The sequence below is a fragment of the Grus americana genome, chromosome 2 (assembly GCF_028858705.1).
Source record: "Grus americana isolate bGruAme1 chromosome 2, bGruAme1.mat, whole genome shotgun sequence".
In the NCBI taxonomy this organism is placed as follows: Eukaryota; Metazoa; Chordata; class Aves; order Gruiformes; family Gruidae; genus Grus; species Grus americana.
In genome coordinates this window covers 120047486-120062436 of record NC_072853.1, presented here as the reverse complement: position 1 = coordinate 120062436, position 14951 = coordinate 120047486, and the positions used below count along the sequence as shown (strand labels likewise).

Sequence of the window (14951 nt, the reverse complement as noted above, 5' to 3'; positions counted from 1 at the left end):
CAGTCAGCTCCCATAGTTTTAGACCTCTCACTCCATTTTCTGTTTGATCAACTCCTTGCTCACTTGTCAGCAGAGGAGGGGTGTAAGTGTACACCCCAAAATAACCAAGTGTACTCTTATCCTCCCTTGGTTGCCCTAAAAACTATGTGTCTTTCTTCCCCAGATAATTTAAAAAAACCAAACAAACCCACTCTCAATTCAATCTATGCAAAGAAAAATTAGCTTACTGTGCTTTTTAAATAGATAGTGTTGGCTAGAAGAGAGGGAACAGATGAAATAAACTAAATAGTCAAAGGTATCCAGATCAGCAAGTCTAACAAAAATTCCTCTAAGGAAATGTAAACAAGTTGAAACAACCAGTGAACCTTTAGTGGCTGTCTTGAGATGGGAGGGAGGCAGTAGAGAGGTTTGGGGTTCTCAGAGAAAGAATAATACACCAGTCAGTCAAATGCCAATGTATGAAAAGATAGGGAAAAAGCTAATAAGTAATAAATTAATAATTACCCAAGAGACAGTGAAATAAGAAGAAAAAATGCGGAAGAGAGCTCAATGGGAGTGTTCTGCCCAGTTTTGTATCTTCTTTATTGAAAGAGTAGATTAGAAAATGAAGCAACAAAATCATCAGAGGAAAAAAAAAGTCTCTGAAAGAATTTGATTTAATTTCATTTAGAAAACATGCAGAGGAATGTAAAGCAGACCGAGGAACTTCATCTTCTGAAGAACAGGGCATGGAGGAATGTATTTTGCACCATAAGGAGGTTGATGGTGTTTGCACATGTGCCATGTTTAAGCTATGAAGATAGCAAAGCACTGGAATCCATTACTTGCAAAAATAATATGGAAAAAATAGCAAAATTTCTTTGTTTATATAAATATGTTTATATATAACTATTTCTAGAAAGTGCTGAAAGCTGCGGACTTCTACAGTATGCAAGAGCAATCTTTCTTAACTCTTTTCTTTCAAAATCAGAACCTGGAATGACCCACACTTTAGTAAGAATCATGAGTTCATAATTCATTTAGCTATTTTAAGTTCTTGTAGTTTTCTTGTAGAAGTTTCTATTTGCCAAGGATGTCCAGAAAACTACAAGTGTCAAATTGCTTAGACAAAACCCCAATCTTAAGTTTATGATGTTATATTGAACTCAGTAAAACAAAGGTGCCATTTAGGACAAGAGGAAGTGCAACAGTTTTATGCCTGCTGGACTTCAGTTAACTTAATCATAAAACATAAATGATGTCTCGGGTATTCTGACTGGAGACCTTATTTAACTTATGTTAGCTTTGCAGTTTAATCAGAAATATTAATAAAAACTATCAGGAAGCACAGTCAAGGTCTTCTATGACATGTAACCGCTGTTTCAGCATGGGTGATGGTGTTAGTCAGTGTACCTTCTCCTAACGAGTACCTGCATCTCAGAAAAGGGAGGGGAGGAAAAGTGAAGGGGAAGACTGCGTAATTGAAGCACTGAGAATATTGCTGTGATTTAAATGGTGAGATAATGTTTAGTCATGCACAAGTGTAATTACAATGTCCTGTTTTTCTAAATAGGCAATTACATCAGAGTCTGCCTCTGTTTCCTGCTGGTGTACAGATTTTAAAATTGCAATAGAAGTTAAAAGGCAACTTATCATGATGCTATTGTCATTGAGTTACTCATTAATATCTTTTCCAGTTGGTAGGCCTTTTGAATTGCTCAGAAACACTCCAGATTTGTTATATGATAGAGTAGAAAAATTGGCTTGGTTGACTTGTATTCTACTATAATTCCTACTTATTTACTGTCTGTCCTTCATGTTCTGGTGTATTTCTTTTCCACAAGACATCTGTATGGGTTTCTTCTGTGTGTGTGTGCACGTGTAGAGTTCGGGGGGGTTTTGTGGGGTTTTTTTTTCCTCCCAAATTTTATTGGTAACTTCTTTTTGCATTCCATTTTCCGCTACTTTTTATGACACAGCAAACGATTTTACTTCTCTGCACAGAATTATTTGCTTGAAACTTTCTCTTTTCATTTATAAAGCCAGTCCATTCCTTTTGAAATACTAATTAAAAGCAGAAAGACACTAAAGGTTTGAATTTTTCAGACATTTTTATTTCCTTCTTCCCAAAGAGACCACTGCAGTCAGGCTGTATAGACTTACATTCCTCACAAGAGGTGAACTAAGACTTCAGAGAAAAAAAAAAAAACAAAAACCAAAAAAACCAAACAAACCAGAACCAAACCCCATATTCTTGACAGTGAGAGTAATTGGTAATCCAGAGATATAAACATATATCTACATATCTATATGTATGTAGATATAGATGGATAAGAAGTCTTTGTATATGCATATACACACACATGTCTTGGAATGTTTAGTTGACATCAACAGGTGTTTTTTAGAAGATCATCTGGCTTTTCTGAACTCAAGATGGTTGCAGGCACTAAGATGGATGTTGTCAGCAATTAAAAAGGTAGTTAGGGAAGACAAAAGGTTTGTAGTTACAGGTTAGCTCTCAGCTTTGGAAACATGGGAAACAGGTCTTGTTTCTTTGTATAAGTTAGTAGTCCTCCGGGAGGGTTGAAAGGACTTCTTAAAATGATGTGTGCAGGCTCACTCTCTCATTGCACAGAGCTCCATAAAAATAACGTTGTTACACACGTGGGTTCCTAATCCTACTAACTTTTGCACATCCACTTCTACAGTAAGGTTTGGAGAACACTTAATGTATGTACAACAGTTAGCAGAACAGCATGGATGAAAGCAGAGGAGAATATCTCCTGGTAGATAATAGCATACTCCTTGAACCGTAAGGTATAATGCAACTTTCCCAAGTGGATTTTAGTTTTAATCCATAGGATCCTGTAAAGAATATAGGCAGGAGATTAACAGTATGAGTTCACGTTTGTGTCCCTGTTGTCTGATAGAAAAGTAACACTCTTGCTGTCTTTAGTGCTTGGGATGATGTTTATGACAGTGCAATATCTGGATTAGAAAGATAAAAAATACCTGATGGTCTACAGAAAAGTATCTGTTACTTCTCTATTTCTCCCTCCCCTCCCTGACAGAGGTTATTCCACTAGTTTACAGTGGAATTGCAGGTCTGCATCAGTCCTGCAATAATGAGTTTCTCTCTTATGAAAATAGTTGTCTGTCAGGGAGCAGCAGGGGCAGGGCTGCCTTACAGCTGTGCCGGTACCTGCGTTGGACCACAGGATGGGAAGGGTAGGATCCTTGTTGACAGAGTCCAGTCCCTTTGTTCCTGAGCAGGGCAAAGGTGCTGGCAGTAATGGTTAAAATTGGCCCCGATGAGCACCAGGCTCAATGGGTGCACTCAGGGCCTTGTTGTCTTTGCTATTTACTGTGGAGTGACTCTTAACAGTTGCAAGAGTTAAGGTGCTGGTTAAAGATGAAGCTGCATTGCACAGCATGGGAGCAGCCTTCTGTAGTGCTTGCCCTTCCAAAATAGGTTTGGATAGCTTTTTCTTACTTTGGTGTGAGTGGGTGTTGGTGAGGGACTGTGGTGTTCTTTTCTTTTTGTCCTGGCATGGAAATGGGAATGCAGATTGATGCACTAAGTAATTACAGAAAATATACTAGCATTGCTCTGTTTCTTAATAATTATTTAGCAATTGTAGTTAATTTTATATGGTAATTAAAATGTATATATTTAAAATGATCATGTCTGGTTTGGGTATTCACATGCGCACACACACAAAATTCTTCATTTTAGAATAATACAGGTTAGAAGGTACCTCTGGAGGTCATCTGTTATGACTTCTACTCAAAGCAGGTCTTTTGAAGTGAGTGCTCATGGCCTTGTTCGGTCGAGATGTCAGTCTTTCCAAAGATGGGAGATTACCCAGCTTCTCTGCGCCCCTGTTTCTGTGTCTGACCATCCTTGTGAAAAAGTTTATATGTTGAATTGGAATTTTCTGTGTTAAAACTTCTCAGCTCCCTCTTGTCCTAAATGTAAATCTCCAATTTTAATTGCAACATTTTTGCAGTTGTTGATAGCTGGTGGTATCAGTTTTTAAAACTGCATGCGAACTTGACATATTTGTTAACATGAGGGACTGATATCACAGAATGCAGGTCGAAATAGTGTCACAAGGTTCCCTATAAGTTCTCGCAGCCAACTTTACCAGTGCATCTTAGGTGTGAACTGTGACACTGTTTGCTATTGCAGTCCTGGATTTCTTTTTTGTGAGAACAATTTGGTACTTAACTGCGGTCAAAGACCAAGTTAAGGAGATATGTAATGCTTGCAAGCTAAACATAATCTGTCAAGTAGAACATAAAAAAAAAAAGGTAAATTCCTGTATGCAATAATCCTTTGTCCATACTCAGGTTGTAACTACTCTGTCTTAGTCGATGCTCGCTTGCTCTCTATTTTCCCTCACCTCCTTTATTCTTCAGTAGGTGAGTCCCTGCTTCTAGAGGTTGAGCTTTAGGTCCCTAAGAGCATGCCTTTGTATTTTCTGCTAGTAAATATGCTATTTCAGGATCATGTGTGCTAGTCTGATCTTCTACACCGATTAGTATCTAGCGTGTTTTCTACATGCAGAAAAATCTTGCTGATGCTAAAACTGACATCTTTGCTAGCTTGTATGTATAGTTCTTGATTTAAAGTAACTAACAGAGATTGTCCTTTTTCTCTTACCAGATGTGTGCAATAGTACCAATCTTCCTGAAGTTGAAATCATCAGTCTACTGGAAGAGCAGCTGCCTCATTATAAGCTAAGAGCAGATACAATCTATGGTTATGACCACGACGACTGGCTTCATACACCGCTCATTTCCCCTGATGCGAATATTGACTTAACAACTGAACAAATAGAAGAGACCTTGAAATATTTCCGTAAGTCAAAAAATTCAGACATTGTACTGAGGAACAAATAAAATAGTGCTATTTTTCTTACCTTCTCTGAAGTATCTGTGCAATTCTGTTACAGCTGTGGAAAGCAAGAGACCTGTTTGTGATATATTGCTTTGGTCTTCAAGTTTGTGTTAGATAGAAAACAAAGGAAATGTTTAATCAGAAACAGCAGTTGTATTCGTAATCTGTGCGTGCGCTTCTCCACATTACAAATATTGGCGAAACTGAAGTACTTTTTGCTCATCATCTCTCTGGCAAGAGACTGAAATTTCTGTACATCTACAATGTAGAAAGCTTAGATCTGTTTCAATATTTGCTTTTTTTGAGTATGTTCTCTGACACATTGCACTGTTCTCTGATGGAACTGTGTGTCAGCATCACAACATGACATCAAATCATTGTTCTGCAGCTTATGCGTCTGGGAAAGACTTGTGAAGAACCAAACTCTCAACATTTGGTTGAGATTGTTTGTCCCTTAATTCTTTCTTTTGTTCATATTCATACTATTGGACGAAAAGGTACCTTTCGTGCCTGGAGGGAAAGTGTGTAGTGTTGTGACCTTGGTTTTTCATTCTTTTGTTTGAGATGTTTTTGTCATGGTGAATGGATTCATGTCCCTCTGGGTTCTTCCACTGTGGGTGTTGACTCACCTGTGCAAGTAGAGAAGACTTCTGTGATTCATCCTATAGTTGCTGATTTATTGAGTAATGCATGATTAAATTATTCTTCCCTTTTTTTCTCCCTCCATGGTTTCACATGAAGGTGCAATTTTGTTGCATTTCTGCATGTGGTGCACATTAAAATAGTTGCAGAGTATCAAGCTAATTTTTTTGCTAAAGTTATAATAGTTAGACTTACATAGTAGTGGATTTACATAGATTATAGTAGTAGATAGATGTAGGTAGACTTATTGAGGCACTGTGGATGGGCACAGAAGGGATGAGTTATGGGGCTCAACACAAACCTCTGCAAAGATGGCTTCATTGTATTTTGAAGCAGCTGGAGAATTCAGTTTGTAAGGAGCAAGGTTGTTAAAGAAAAGCATTAAGAATATGAAGAACTGAGTTTCTGACTAATGCTTCAATAAGAAGACATTTAGTAGATAGCTTACATATGTTCTCCACCTCCTGCCAATCAGACAAAAGCAGTGGGAAGGGGGAGAGGCGAACTGAAGCTGATCTATGGAATCAGCTGTGCTCCTTGTTTTGTATCAGGCCGTTAGTGTTGTTACAATGATGGCAGAAGTCGGCTTAAAGAAATGTTTTTTGAAGCGTCAGGTTTCCAAAATCTTTAGTAACCTGATTAGTCTTGTCTCACAAGTAAGACTGTCTATGTGGGTGGACTGTTGCAATAACCATGGGGAAGATGTTTTGCTGGTGGGGCATGTCAGTTGCAATAGTGTGGGACTGTTGGGAATGGATATAAAATGAAGCTATGTACAACAGAGGAATTGGATAGCAGTAGCTGCCTGTACCTGTGAGTATTTAAACAATTTTATCCAGTTTTTATCTCACAAGCATAATGACTGCAATTTTACCATGTTGCTGTGGTTGAAGATTTCATCCAATCAGCTGGGTTGAAGGAAAGAAATTGAGATTAATTCCTGCGACAATGTATGTTTTCTGCTTTCATTGGGAAATAACTACTTAAAGAGGAGGAACCAAGGAAGCAGAATTTCCATAAAGTTTACTCCTTACTGCTTATATACAGACACTTGTGTATAGATAGTAGTTTAAGACGTTTAAGCAAATTTGGATTGAGCCTTAGACTGATACCTGGAAACTGAGAGCTCTGACTTTACCCTTGTTCAGTTATTGTGAACAAGTCATATCTATATGTGAGAGTGTGAGATCATAAAAATGACATGTTTGGAAATCATGACATTGATTGTAAACATTGGTTAATGGAAAAATTAGCTACCAAGATAAAAACATTATTTTAAGTAAGTTGGCAGAAAAGCCCTGTGAATTGTACCATCATCACTTCGGAGAGTGTTTTCCAGGGTGTGGCTGCTTGCACAATGATTCATTTTCAGTGCTGCAATTAAGGCACTCCTTCTGTACCTGTTTAGTTTGTTTTAAAAACCTTGACGAGGGCGTGAGGAAATACTGTAACTTGTCTATTGGAAGGTTTTAACATAATCTTACAAATTTCTGCTACTTTCAAAACTATCATTGTGGTCTAAGAATTCTATGGATGTAGTTAAATTTAATAAATAATAAAAATGAAGTCTCATAATCTGTCAAAGTTTTCCTTAACTGAAGGAGGAATTCATTGATTTTGCTGCAATGAAAAAGGATTTGCTGCAAAATAAATACTTTAATCAGAATTAAAATGCACTACACATACAGATTATTGCTTTACCTTCTTCAAGCTTCTTAGAGATACACCAAGTTAACTAAAATTTAATATTAAAACTTCAGCTGGTGCAGAATATTTTTAGGTGTGAAATTAAGTCTTTTGGTTGCTTATGGTTCCTGGTGTGTTGTAGCGTTGATCAGCTTCGGAACTAGGATGTAACAGGGAGGGAGGGAAATGTTATGACTTTATTCAGGAAATGTTCACAGACAGAGAAATGCTGGACAGCAAGGGGGATGTTTGTGCATGTTTTTATATGTAAATATTGTGCATTATTAATGTGGGTAAATGTGTCTTTTGAAAGGCTTCTTGTTGTTTAGGGAGAGAGCTTATCGGGAAGAGCAACATTTTATAATATCTTGCCACACCAGTTAAAGTGTAACTATTTAGGTTAGAAATAGTCTGAATGGTAACACAATAGCGACAGTCTTGCACTGTAACTCCTTGTTTTCATGATGTTCAGGTACCTACTGCAAACAACTGGAATTAGGGGAGGGGGAACACGTCTGGTTTTCCACTGGTTATAGTTGTATTCCCATCCCTCCATCCAGGGGCAGGGGAGGTTGATTTTTGGTGAGTGGTAATTGAGAGCAGTGTTTTTGCTTCCTTCTGCTGTAGGTTTTTGAACACATTTGTGGCCAGTTACCATATTCAGTGACTCCTTAACCTCTGTCTTGGTTATGATCCATGTCTCCAGCTCTGTCCTGACTCCTTTTGGAAGTTGTGAACAAGATAGATGTCTGAACCATTGAACCTCAGTACTGGATTACTTAAAAATATTTTAAGGCCCACAGAAGTAGGAAAGTGGGGTGTTCTAAATATATTTCTAAAAAGTGTGTGTGTATGTATATGCATATATAATAAATACATATAATGTTATGTGTATTGATGTACAATTGGATTTGTAGTTATCCTTTTGAAAGAACTTTAAAATATAGTGACCAAACTTTAAATCTCTACTCAAAATGAAAATAATTCCTCAAACACATTTTTGGTTAAGACTTGTAAAGTGCCCTAAAGTTGATTTAAAAATGTGACTATCTTAAGCATAGTAAGTAAACTGATTCTGAAAATAAATGCCTTGTAAACTGCACTATAGTCTTCATTTGTTCCCACTTTAGAATGTCAACACAAAAAGGAGAAAGCAAGCTAGTTTGTCAAGAAGGTTATGTAAAAAAATTCTAATTGATTTGCAACCCCAAACCAAAATTTTAAGCTGCACTCAGAAAACAGTGCTCTAATTCTCCATGGATTATCTCTCTCTGAGAACTGCACTTCCAAAGAGTTTATTTGCTGTTTAAAATGGCATTTGTGTATGAATTATAGTATGTGATTTCTCTATTAGGCACATGTACTTACATGTTCACATATATCCATTGTGCATTTTATAATGCGTTCTCATTATGAATTTAGTATTCTCCTTTTCTATAAAACAGCCTTGTTAATAGGGAACTTGTGATACTGAATGCCTATTTGTCTGTGACTTTTAGTTTCTGAATAATACATTTATATTTAATAAGAGAGTCTCGATGGTTGTTTGGATAGATTCACGCGTCTCCAAAGACTGTTATCTGTGAAAGAATCTTAAATTGCTTATAGTGACAATATTCTCTAGTTCATCTGTGTTTGCATTTACTCCCAGGAGAGAATCCATGAGAGGTATTACTTCCAGGAGTGATTCAGCATATAAGATAATTGGCAGCTGTGTTGCTGTCCTTTAAAGTAGAAGCACTGAAATGAAGGAGTTTTCTGAAGAGCTGATGGGTGTTTGGAGTGGTATACTATCAAGCTATTAAAGTACACAGATGCATTTTCATTCAGTTAAAAAGTAGATTAGTAGTTATTAATGCTCGCACATACTTGTTTTACTGTGACTGAACAGGAACTGTTTTGGGGGCAGAGGGGGCTGTGTTTCCTTTTCACCATAGGAAGTGTATCACAAGGGAAGACTTGAATTTAGGAAAATAGTCAATTGTTTTTGAGCAGAAAGAGAAATTATCTTCTCTGGATTGCAAAATGAAGAGTGTAAGTGCTTTTATTAGGGCCGCTGTCTTAATGGACATCTCCATTTTGGTCTCTGATTTTTTTGTTTGGTTGTTGATTGATTGTTTCTTTAGGTCTCCTTGGTTTGTACATCCGTCTTTAATAGAGCATAATGGCATATTAGATCCTATTGTAAAGGATGTGTGGAGTACAACTGTTCTCAAAAGTAACTTGATAGTCACAAAATGCTATCTGTTCTTGTATTCCATTATTTCTCCTTAAAATATGAAAACAGGCATTGAACATGTACTGGAAGTTAAGCACAAGCATGGATGGAGGAAGAGAGAGCTTCAATGCAAAGAGTAGGGAAGCCACTGTGGTCTGGGAAGGTTTTCAGTAAAATGAAGTATCCTCTGCGGCTTGTGTATAATGAGAAACTATAAATTAAAGTAAGGCTTGATATATAAATGTCTATACAGTGCAAGTATTTATGCTACACTCATTTCTTGGATGCCTCAGTGATGTGTACTTTAATACTGACTCTTTTCTGGTTCTCCAGTCTACTGAACTTGTTCTGCTTAATCTTCTAATTGCATGTAGTGGTTACAACTGAGTCAAGATGTGACCTATTAAAACAAAAAAGCAATGAGAGGTGTGGATGTATGTGTGCATATGGTGATTTCGGTAATTACTAAAAACCTAGGTTCTCTGAGCACATCTCTGTTCTCTGTCAATAAACCAAATTTGCAAACTAGTTTTTCTTGGTATTCAGATGTTATATTTTTTGCTTACTAGTACTGTTCTTGTAGGCTTATATAAATGTTGTGTAAGTTATAATACAAGATAAATCAAGGATAATAAATGCTACAGATCTATAAAATGAGCTAAAATCACTTTTCCAATGACACCTTCATATTTCTTAAATTCATTGTGATACTTGGATGATATTTTAATCTCTACAATTGCAAAATGTGGATTTCTGGAGAAAAAAAAAATGATTGTTACTTTCTTAGTATATTGCAATAACAAGGACTGTTCCTCTATCATTATAATTAGAATCTTGGGTATCTCCATACTCTCTTCACTGTGAAAGGCAAACTTTATTTAAGCAAAATGTCTCTTAAATGCTGCACCCTTACCATGCTGAGGCCAGTAATGTTCTGCCATTTCCAGCAAGGTTTTATACTGCCTAAATTTCTTTTAATGGAATGGAGGATGTGTGTTGCAAGATATCAGAACAGGAGCGGTGGGCTTGCCTAGCATAAATTGAGTTGATTTCTCTGTAGTGGGGAAGAAAACCGTGTACCAAGGGAAAGTTTGGATCCTTGGTCTTAAATCTCCCTCCACAATCTATATCAAAACTTTTAGGCAAAATACTGATTGCAGTTGGCCATTTCATTCCTATGGGACTCCTTTTATACAACTCACTGGTTTTGACTGGAGTTCAGATGAGTTGTTAACAAGAATTATGCTTAGAATTTTAAAAATCTAGCTTTTGACTTTTACTAGTATTTTGTTAAGCTTCATAAGGCTTGCACACTGAATGTTGTCATTGTAACTGTTCTGTATGAACATGTGAGGCTTGAAATCTGAGCAATTACACAAGAAGGGCATTTGATTTCTGAATGACTTATGATAAATATCATAGTTTTTAGACTACCTGCTGAGATTTCCACCAGTAGGTTATAAACCAGCATCGATGTGATGAGTTTTCCTGTGTTGATCCATACAGGATGAGAGTCAACGGCTGTACTGCTGTGGCTTGTCAGAGCAGATTTTTTTTCTGCCTTCCTGTGGCTTTTTGGTTTTCAAAGGCTGGCAGTCACAGAATCTACTGGGCAGTGTTGCTTGAGCATGGGCACAAGGCTGATTTAGCCTTCCTTTTGAATTAATTTTTGAAGATACTGGTAGAAATATAAATATTTTAATATCCAAGCATTTTAACTTATTAGCAACTTTTGGGGGTAACTTAAGAAATAACCCAGGATAGGTGATGCAGGATAGTTCTTAAAATTTAGTTGGCAATTGGGAAATGGAGTCTTCACACTTGGATGGAGATACCTTTTGGGAGGAACTGAATAGTATGTTAGGACTGCAGCTATTCTTTTACGTTCTGAAACTCTAAAGCATATCTTTGTCATTAATGTCTTCATATGCTTCAGACTAAGCCAGTCCCTACCAAATGAACAAAATAAAACTGATCTGACCCTAAAGCATAATCAAATAAATCAGATGTCATCTCAGCAGTCTTGTTAAACTCTTGAGGGCAGAGTGCCTTTTAAGCCAGTCTAAAATGTGCTGCACGAATGTGTAATGCAGCTAAGTGACATTCCATCTCCCTGCCCCCAGATTAGGGAACATCAAGCACCCTTTTATTTAGCTGATGGCTGGGGAGATGTCTATATAAGAGTCAGACCTAGAGCACAGCTCTGAGTGCAGCTACCAGAGGCAGTGAACAGAGACAGCACTTTGTGTGAGAGCCTGGGTTCTGCCTTGGGAGCTTACAGGGACAGGGCCCAGGATCACCTGGGGACTCCTGGGAACCCTCTGAGAAACCCAAGGGTGTCTGCTGCTGCCAGGTAGGGGCAAGGTAAGGGGAGCCATAGGGGTGTGGGCCTGAGGGAGCTCTAGTGGCTTCTGAGAAGCTGTCAGCTGCTCCCTGCTTGGAGCCTTCATTGCAGCTGCTGCTGTTTAGGGATGGTCAAGCACCTTTTTAGCTGGTGCTTGGGAGAGCCCTATGTCACAGCTGAGTCTGGAGCCCGGCTCCCAGAGACAGCCAACAGATGGAGCAGTTTGTGTGCAAGGGTGAAAAGAAGGGGTCGTCATCTGTGTTCAGAACAGCCTAAACCTTCAGATGTGGTGGTGGTGGTGTGCCACAGGGTGCATTCCCTAAGTTTTGGAGCACCTGTCCCTGCCAGAGCAGAGACTTTAACCCAGACAGAGCTTCAGATGGTGGATGCAGCCCTGCAAGTCCCACGCTGCTGGGAGTGTCTGGGATCCCTTGCTGAGGTTAGGGAGAGATGGCCTTCTTTGATGCAAGAGGTGTGCTGCTGTTGAAGAGCTGTCACCAAGTGGAGAAGTTGAGAGGAGGTCAGCAAGCTGCGCATCATCAGGGAGGATGAGACACATAAACAGGATCTGGGAGGAGTGGCTGAGACACCAGAGGACTGTGCTCCCACTCAAAGGGACCTTGACAGGCTGGAGAGATGAGTCAAAAAGCCTTGTGCAATTCAATAGAGGGAAGTGCAAAGTCCTGCATCTGGGGAGGAACAACCCCATGCACCAGTCCATGCTGGAGTCTGACTGGCTGGGGACCTGAGAGGTCCTGGTGGGTGCAAAGTTGAACATGAGCCAGCAACGTGCCCCTGCTGCAAAGGCGGCTGATGGTATCCTGGACTGTACAGGACTGTTGCTAGCAGGTCGAGGGTGGTGATCCTTCCCCTTTACTTGGCACTGGTAAGGCCACATCTGGAGTGCTGGGTCCAGTTCTGGGCTCCCTGATTCCTTCAGTGTAATGCAACTTGCATTCCTTTTCTCTCCCAGGAAGCTGCAATCATGACTGTCAGTGGGTTTTTTCCTTCCTCATTAGAAAAATAGGTCATAACCATGCAACTGTAATATTTTTGTCTATCCAATTAAGCATGATGTTAAGCTCAACTTCATTTTACAAATGTGTTTGCTGTCTCTAAGAAAAATACAACCACGAAAAAACCCAGAGATTGTAGTTTACATAATTTCCAGGTGGCGAACAGTTTACAAAATGTGACTCTAAAGCTTTACTCTTCATTTGTTTATGCTGGAGAGGGATATATTCTCTTAAATGTCTACCTATTGCTATCATGGTCTCTTTTACAGTATTTAAGTATGCCCAGTGATCCCTTAATTAAACTATACAGCTGGCTGTGCAGGTGGGTTGCTGAAGACCACATCAATTTTGATTTTATACAAATGCAAATATAGTACTCCCCAGTAATAATTTTGGGGAAGGGAGAAATAATCCTTTCTTGTGGGAAATAGGGTTTTGTCCTTAAGTAATTTAATTTCATCTGTCTGCCCCTGTCTCATGTGAAGTCACTTTGTTTCAGTGGAACAGTTAGGCTCTTCTCTGCATCAGAAGAGTCTTTTGTCTGTACCAGGTGATGTCAGCGTGCCCTTATGGTGTCCAGAAGGGACCAGCTCTGTCCCATCTGTAGGAAGTACCTGCACCATTTTGAAGCCCTGAAGAGTAATCCTATTTTGATGAAGGAAAGTCAGTCAAATCTGAACACCTGTTTTTCTAAATACCGGTTCTGAAAGCTGCTGATACAATGCTTTCACTGCTCTGGTTCCACTCTTTTCAGGTTAAGCAAGCCACGCTGACTTCTTGCTAAGCAAAATACTACACTGGAAGAGATCTCTGTCCTAAGTTGCAGAGTTGTTTGCTCTTACTAAGTGTGCAGTCACAGGATGACTCCTGCTCAGTGTTCTTTTAGAAGGTGAAACACCAGTAAGTGAGATCCCAATTTAAAAATAACAGTATGCCAGCCTGTCCTTGAAAATCAGTTGAGCTTTTAAATGTGCTTGCTTTCCTTTTTAATGCTCTTTTTTTTTTGGTGGTGGGGGGCAGAGTTGCTAAAGTCAGTTAAAAAATGTCAGTTTGCAAAGTAAGTAGTCAGGCATCGCCACAATATTACCAATGTGCATTGCGTAGTGGTGGACTGTACAGCTGCTCCTCTGATAAAAAGGACTCTAGGCGATGTTAATGGCATGGGCAACTTTATCCTGAGTGGTGATGACTGTAGAAAATAATGAAAGGATATGATGTTTAATTTAGCATCCTGATGTGATGCTGTAGCCAGCTATGATGCAGAGTTAATCAAATGGGAGGTAATACACTCTTGCAGGTGCCATGGAAATATTCCATCCAGCTCTGGTGTTGACTTTCAAAGGATCCTCCTAGAATTGGAAAAGATTTGGAGAAGAAAGCTGAGAATGACAAAGTATGGGAACGCATGATTTATAGTGATATTCTATGTAATAACATTGTTTGAATATGTCATTAGCCAGCAGAGGTTACTTGCTGCTGCTTTGCACCCAGGCAACATGGTTCACTGCATGCGTGCTGCTACAACTTTGTTGAGAGGCCATGTTTATAAATGAGGTACTCAAAATTATGTGTGTCAAAAATTCTCTTCAAACAAGGAAAAGGGGTTTGTGTGATTTTTATAACCTGGCTAATTGAGACAGACCAGTTTAGTGTTGACCTATGGCACAGATTTATTGAAGCAAAAGGGAAAGAGAAGAGGGCTTGTGAGTTTCTGAAGTCAACTTTTGTGCCTAATAAAACTCCTTTGTAACTTCAAACTTAAGGAGCGCTCAGTGTAGCTGATCAGAGTTGGCTGCCAGAAGTCTTTATCAGTCTGTGTATTTTGCTCCATGGAGAACAAATAAAAGTAGGGGGTTTTGTTTGCTTTGAAACTAAACATAGAAAAATAGAACAAAATCCACAGCTGGAAGGGAATGCCACGTGAATGTACATAACTGTATTTAGCTCTGGAATAGGAAAAAGCAAGTCCCTTATAGTCAGACATCCATTACCTGACATCTTTCTTAAACTCAAGTTTTAGATGCAATACCGCAGCCAAATGCAATGTTGCACTATGGAGATTTGAATGCACAGGGGTTTAATGTTTGCAGTAGTCCACAGGAAAATGGACTGTTCTGCTAAGTTTTACGTAAGTTAAATCCAATGTATAGCTGTAGGAAGGAA

General features: G+C 38.8%; 1 protein-coding gene across 5 annotated transcripts in view; it reads left to right on the top strand.

Annotated features, from left to right (window-relative positions):
• Positions 1 to 14951, top strand: part of TRAK1 (trafficking kinesin protein 1) — a 130333-nt gene that overhangs the window by 60863 nt on the left and 54519 nt on the right. For all 5 annotated transcript variants that reach the window (XM_054815652.1, XM_054815653.1, XM_054815651.1 and 2 more), the window contains one exon: positions 4649 to 4843. In XM_054815652.1, the coding sequence (XP_054671627.1) occupies positions 4649 to 4843 (195 nt within the window). The remainder of the gene's footprint in view (positions 1 to 4648; positions 4844 to 14951) is intronic.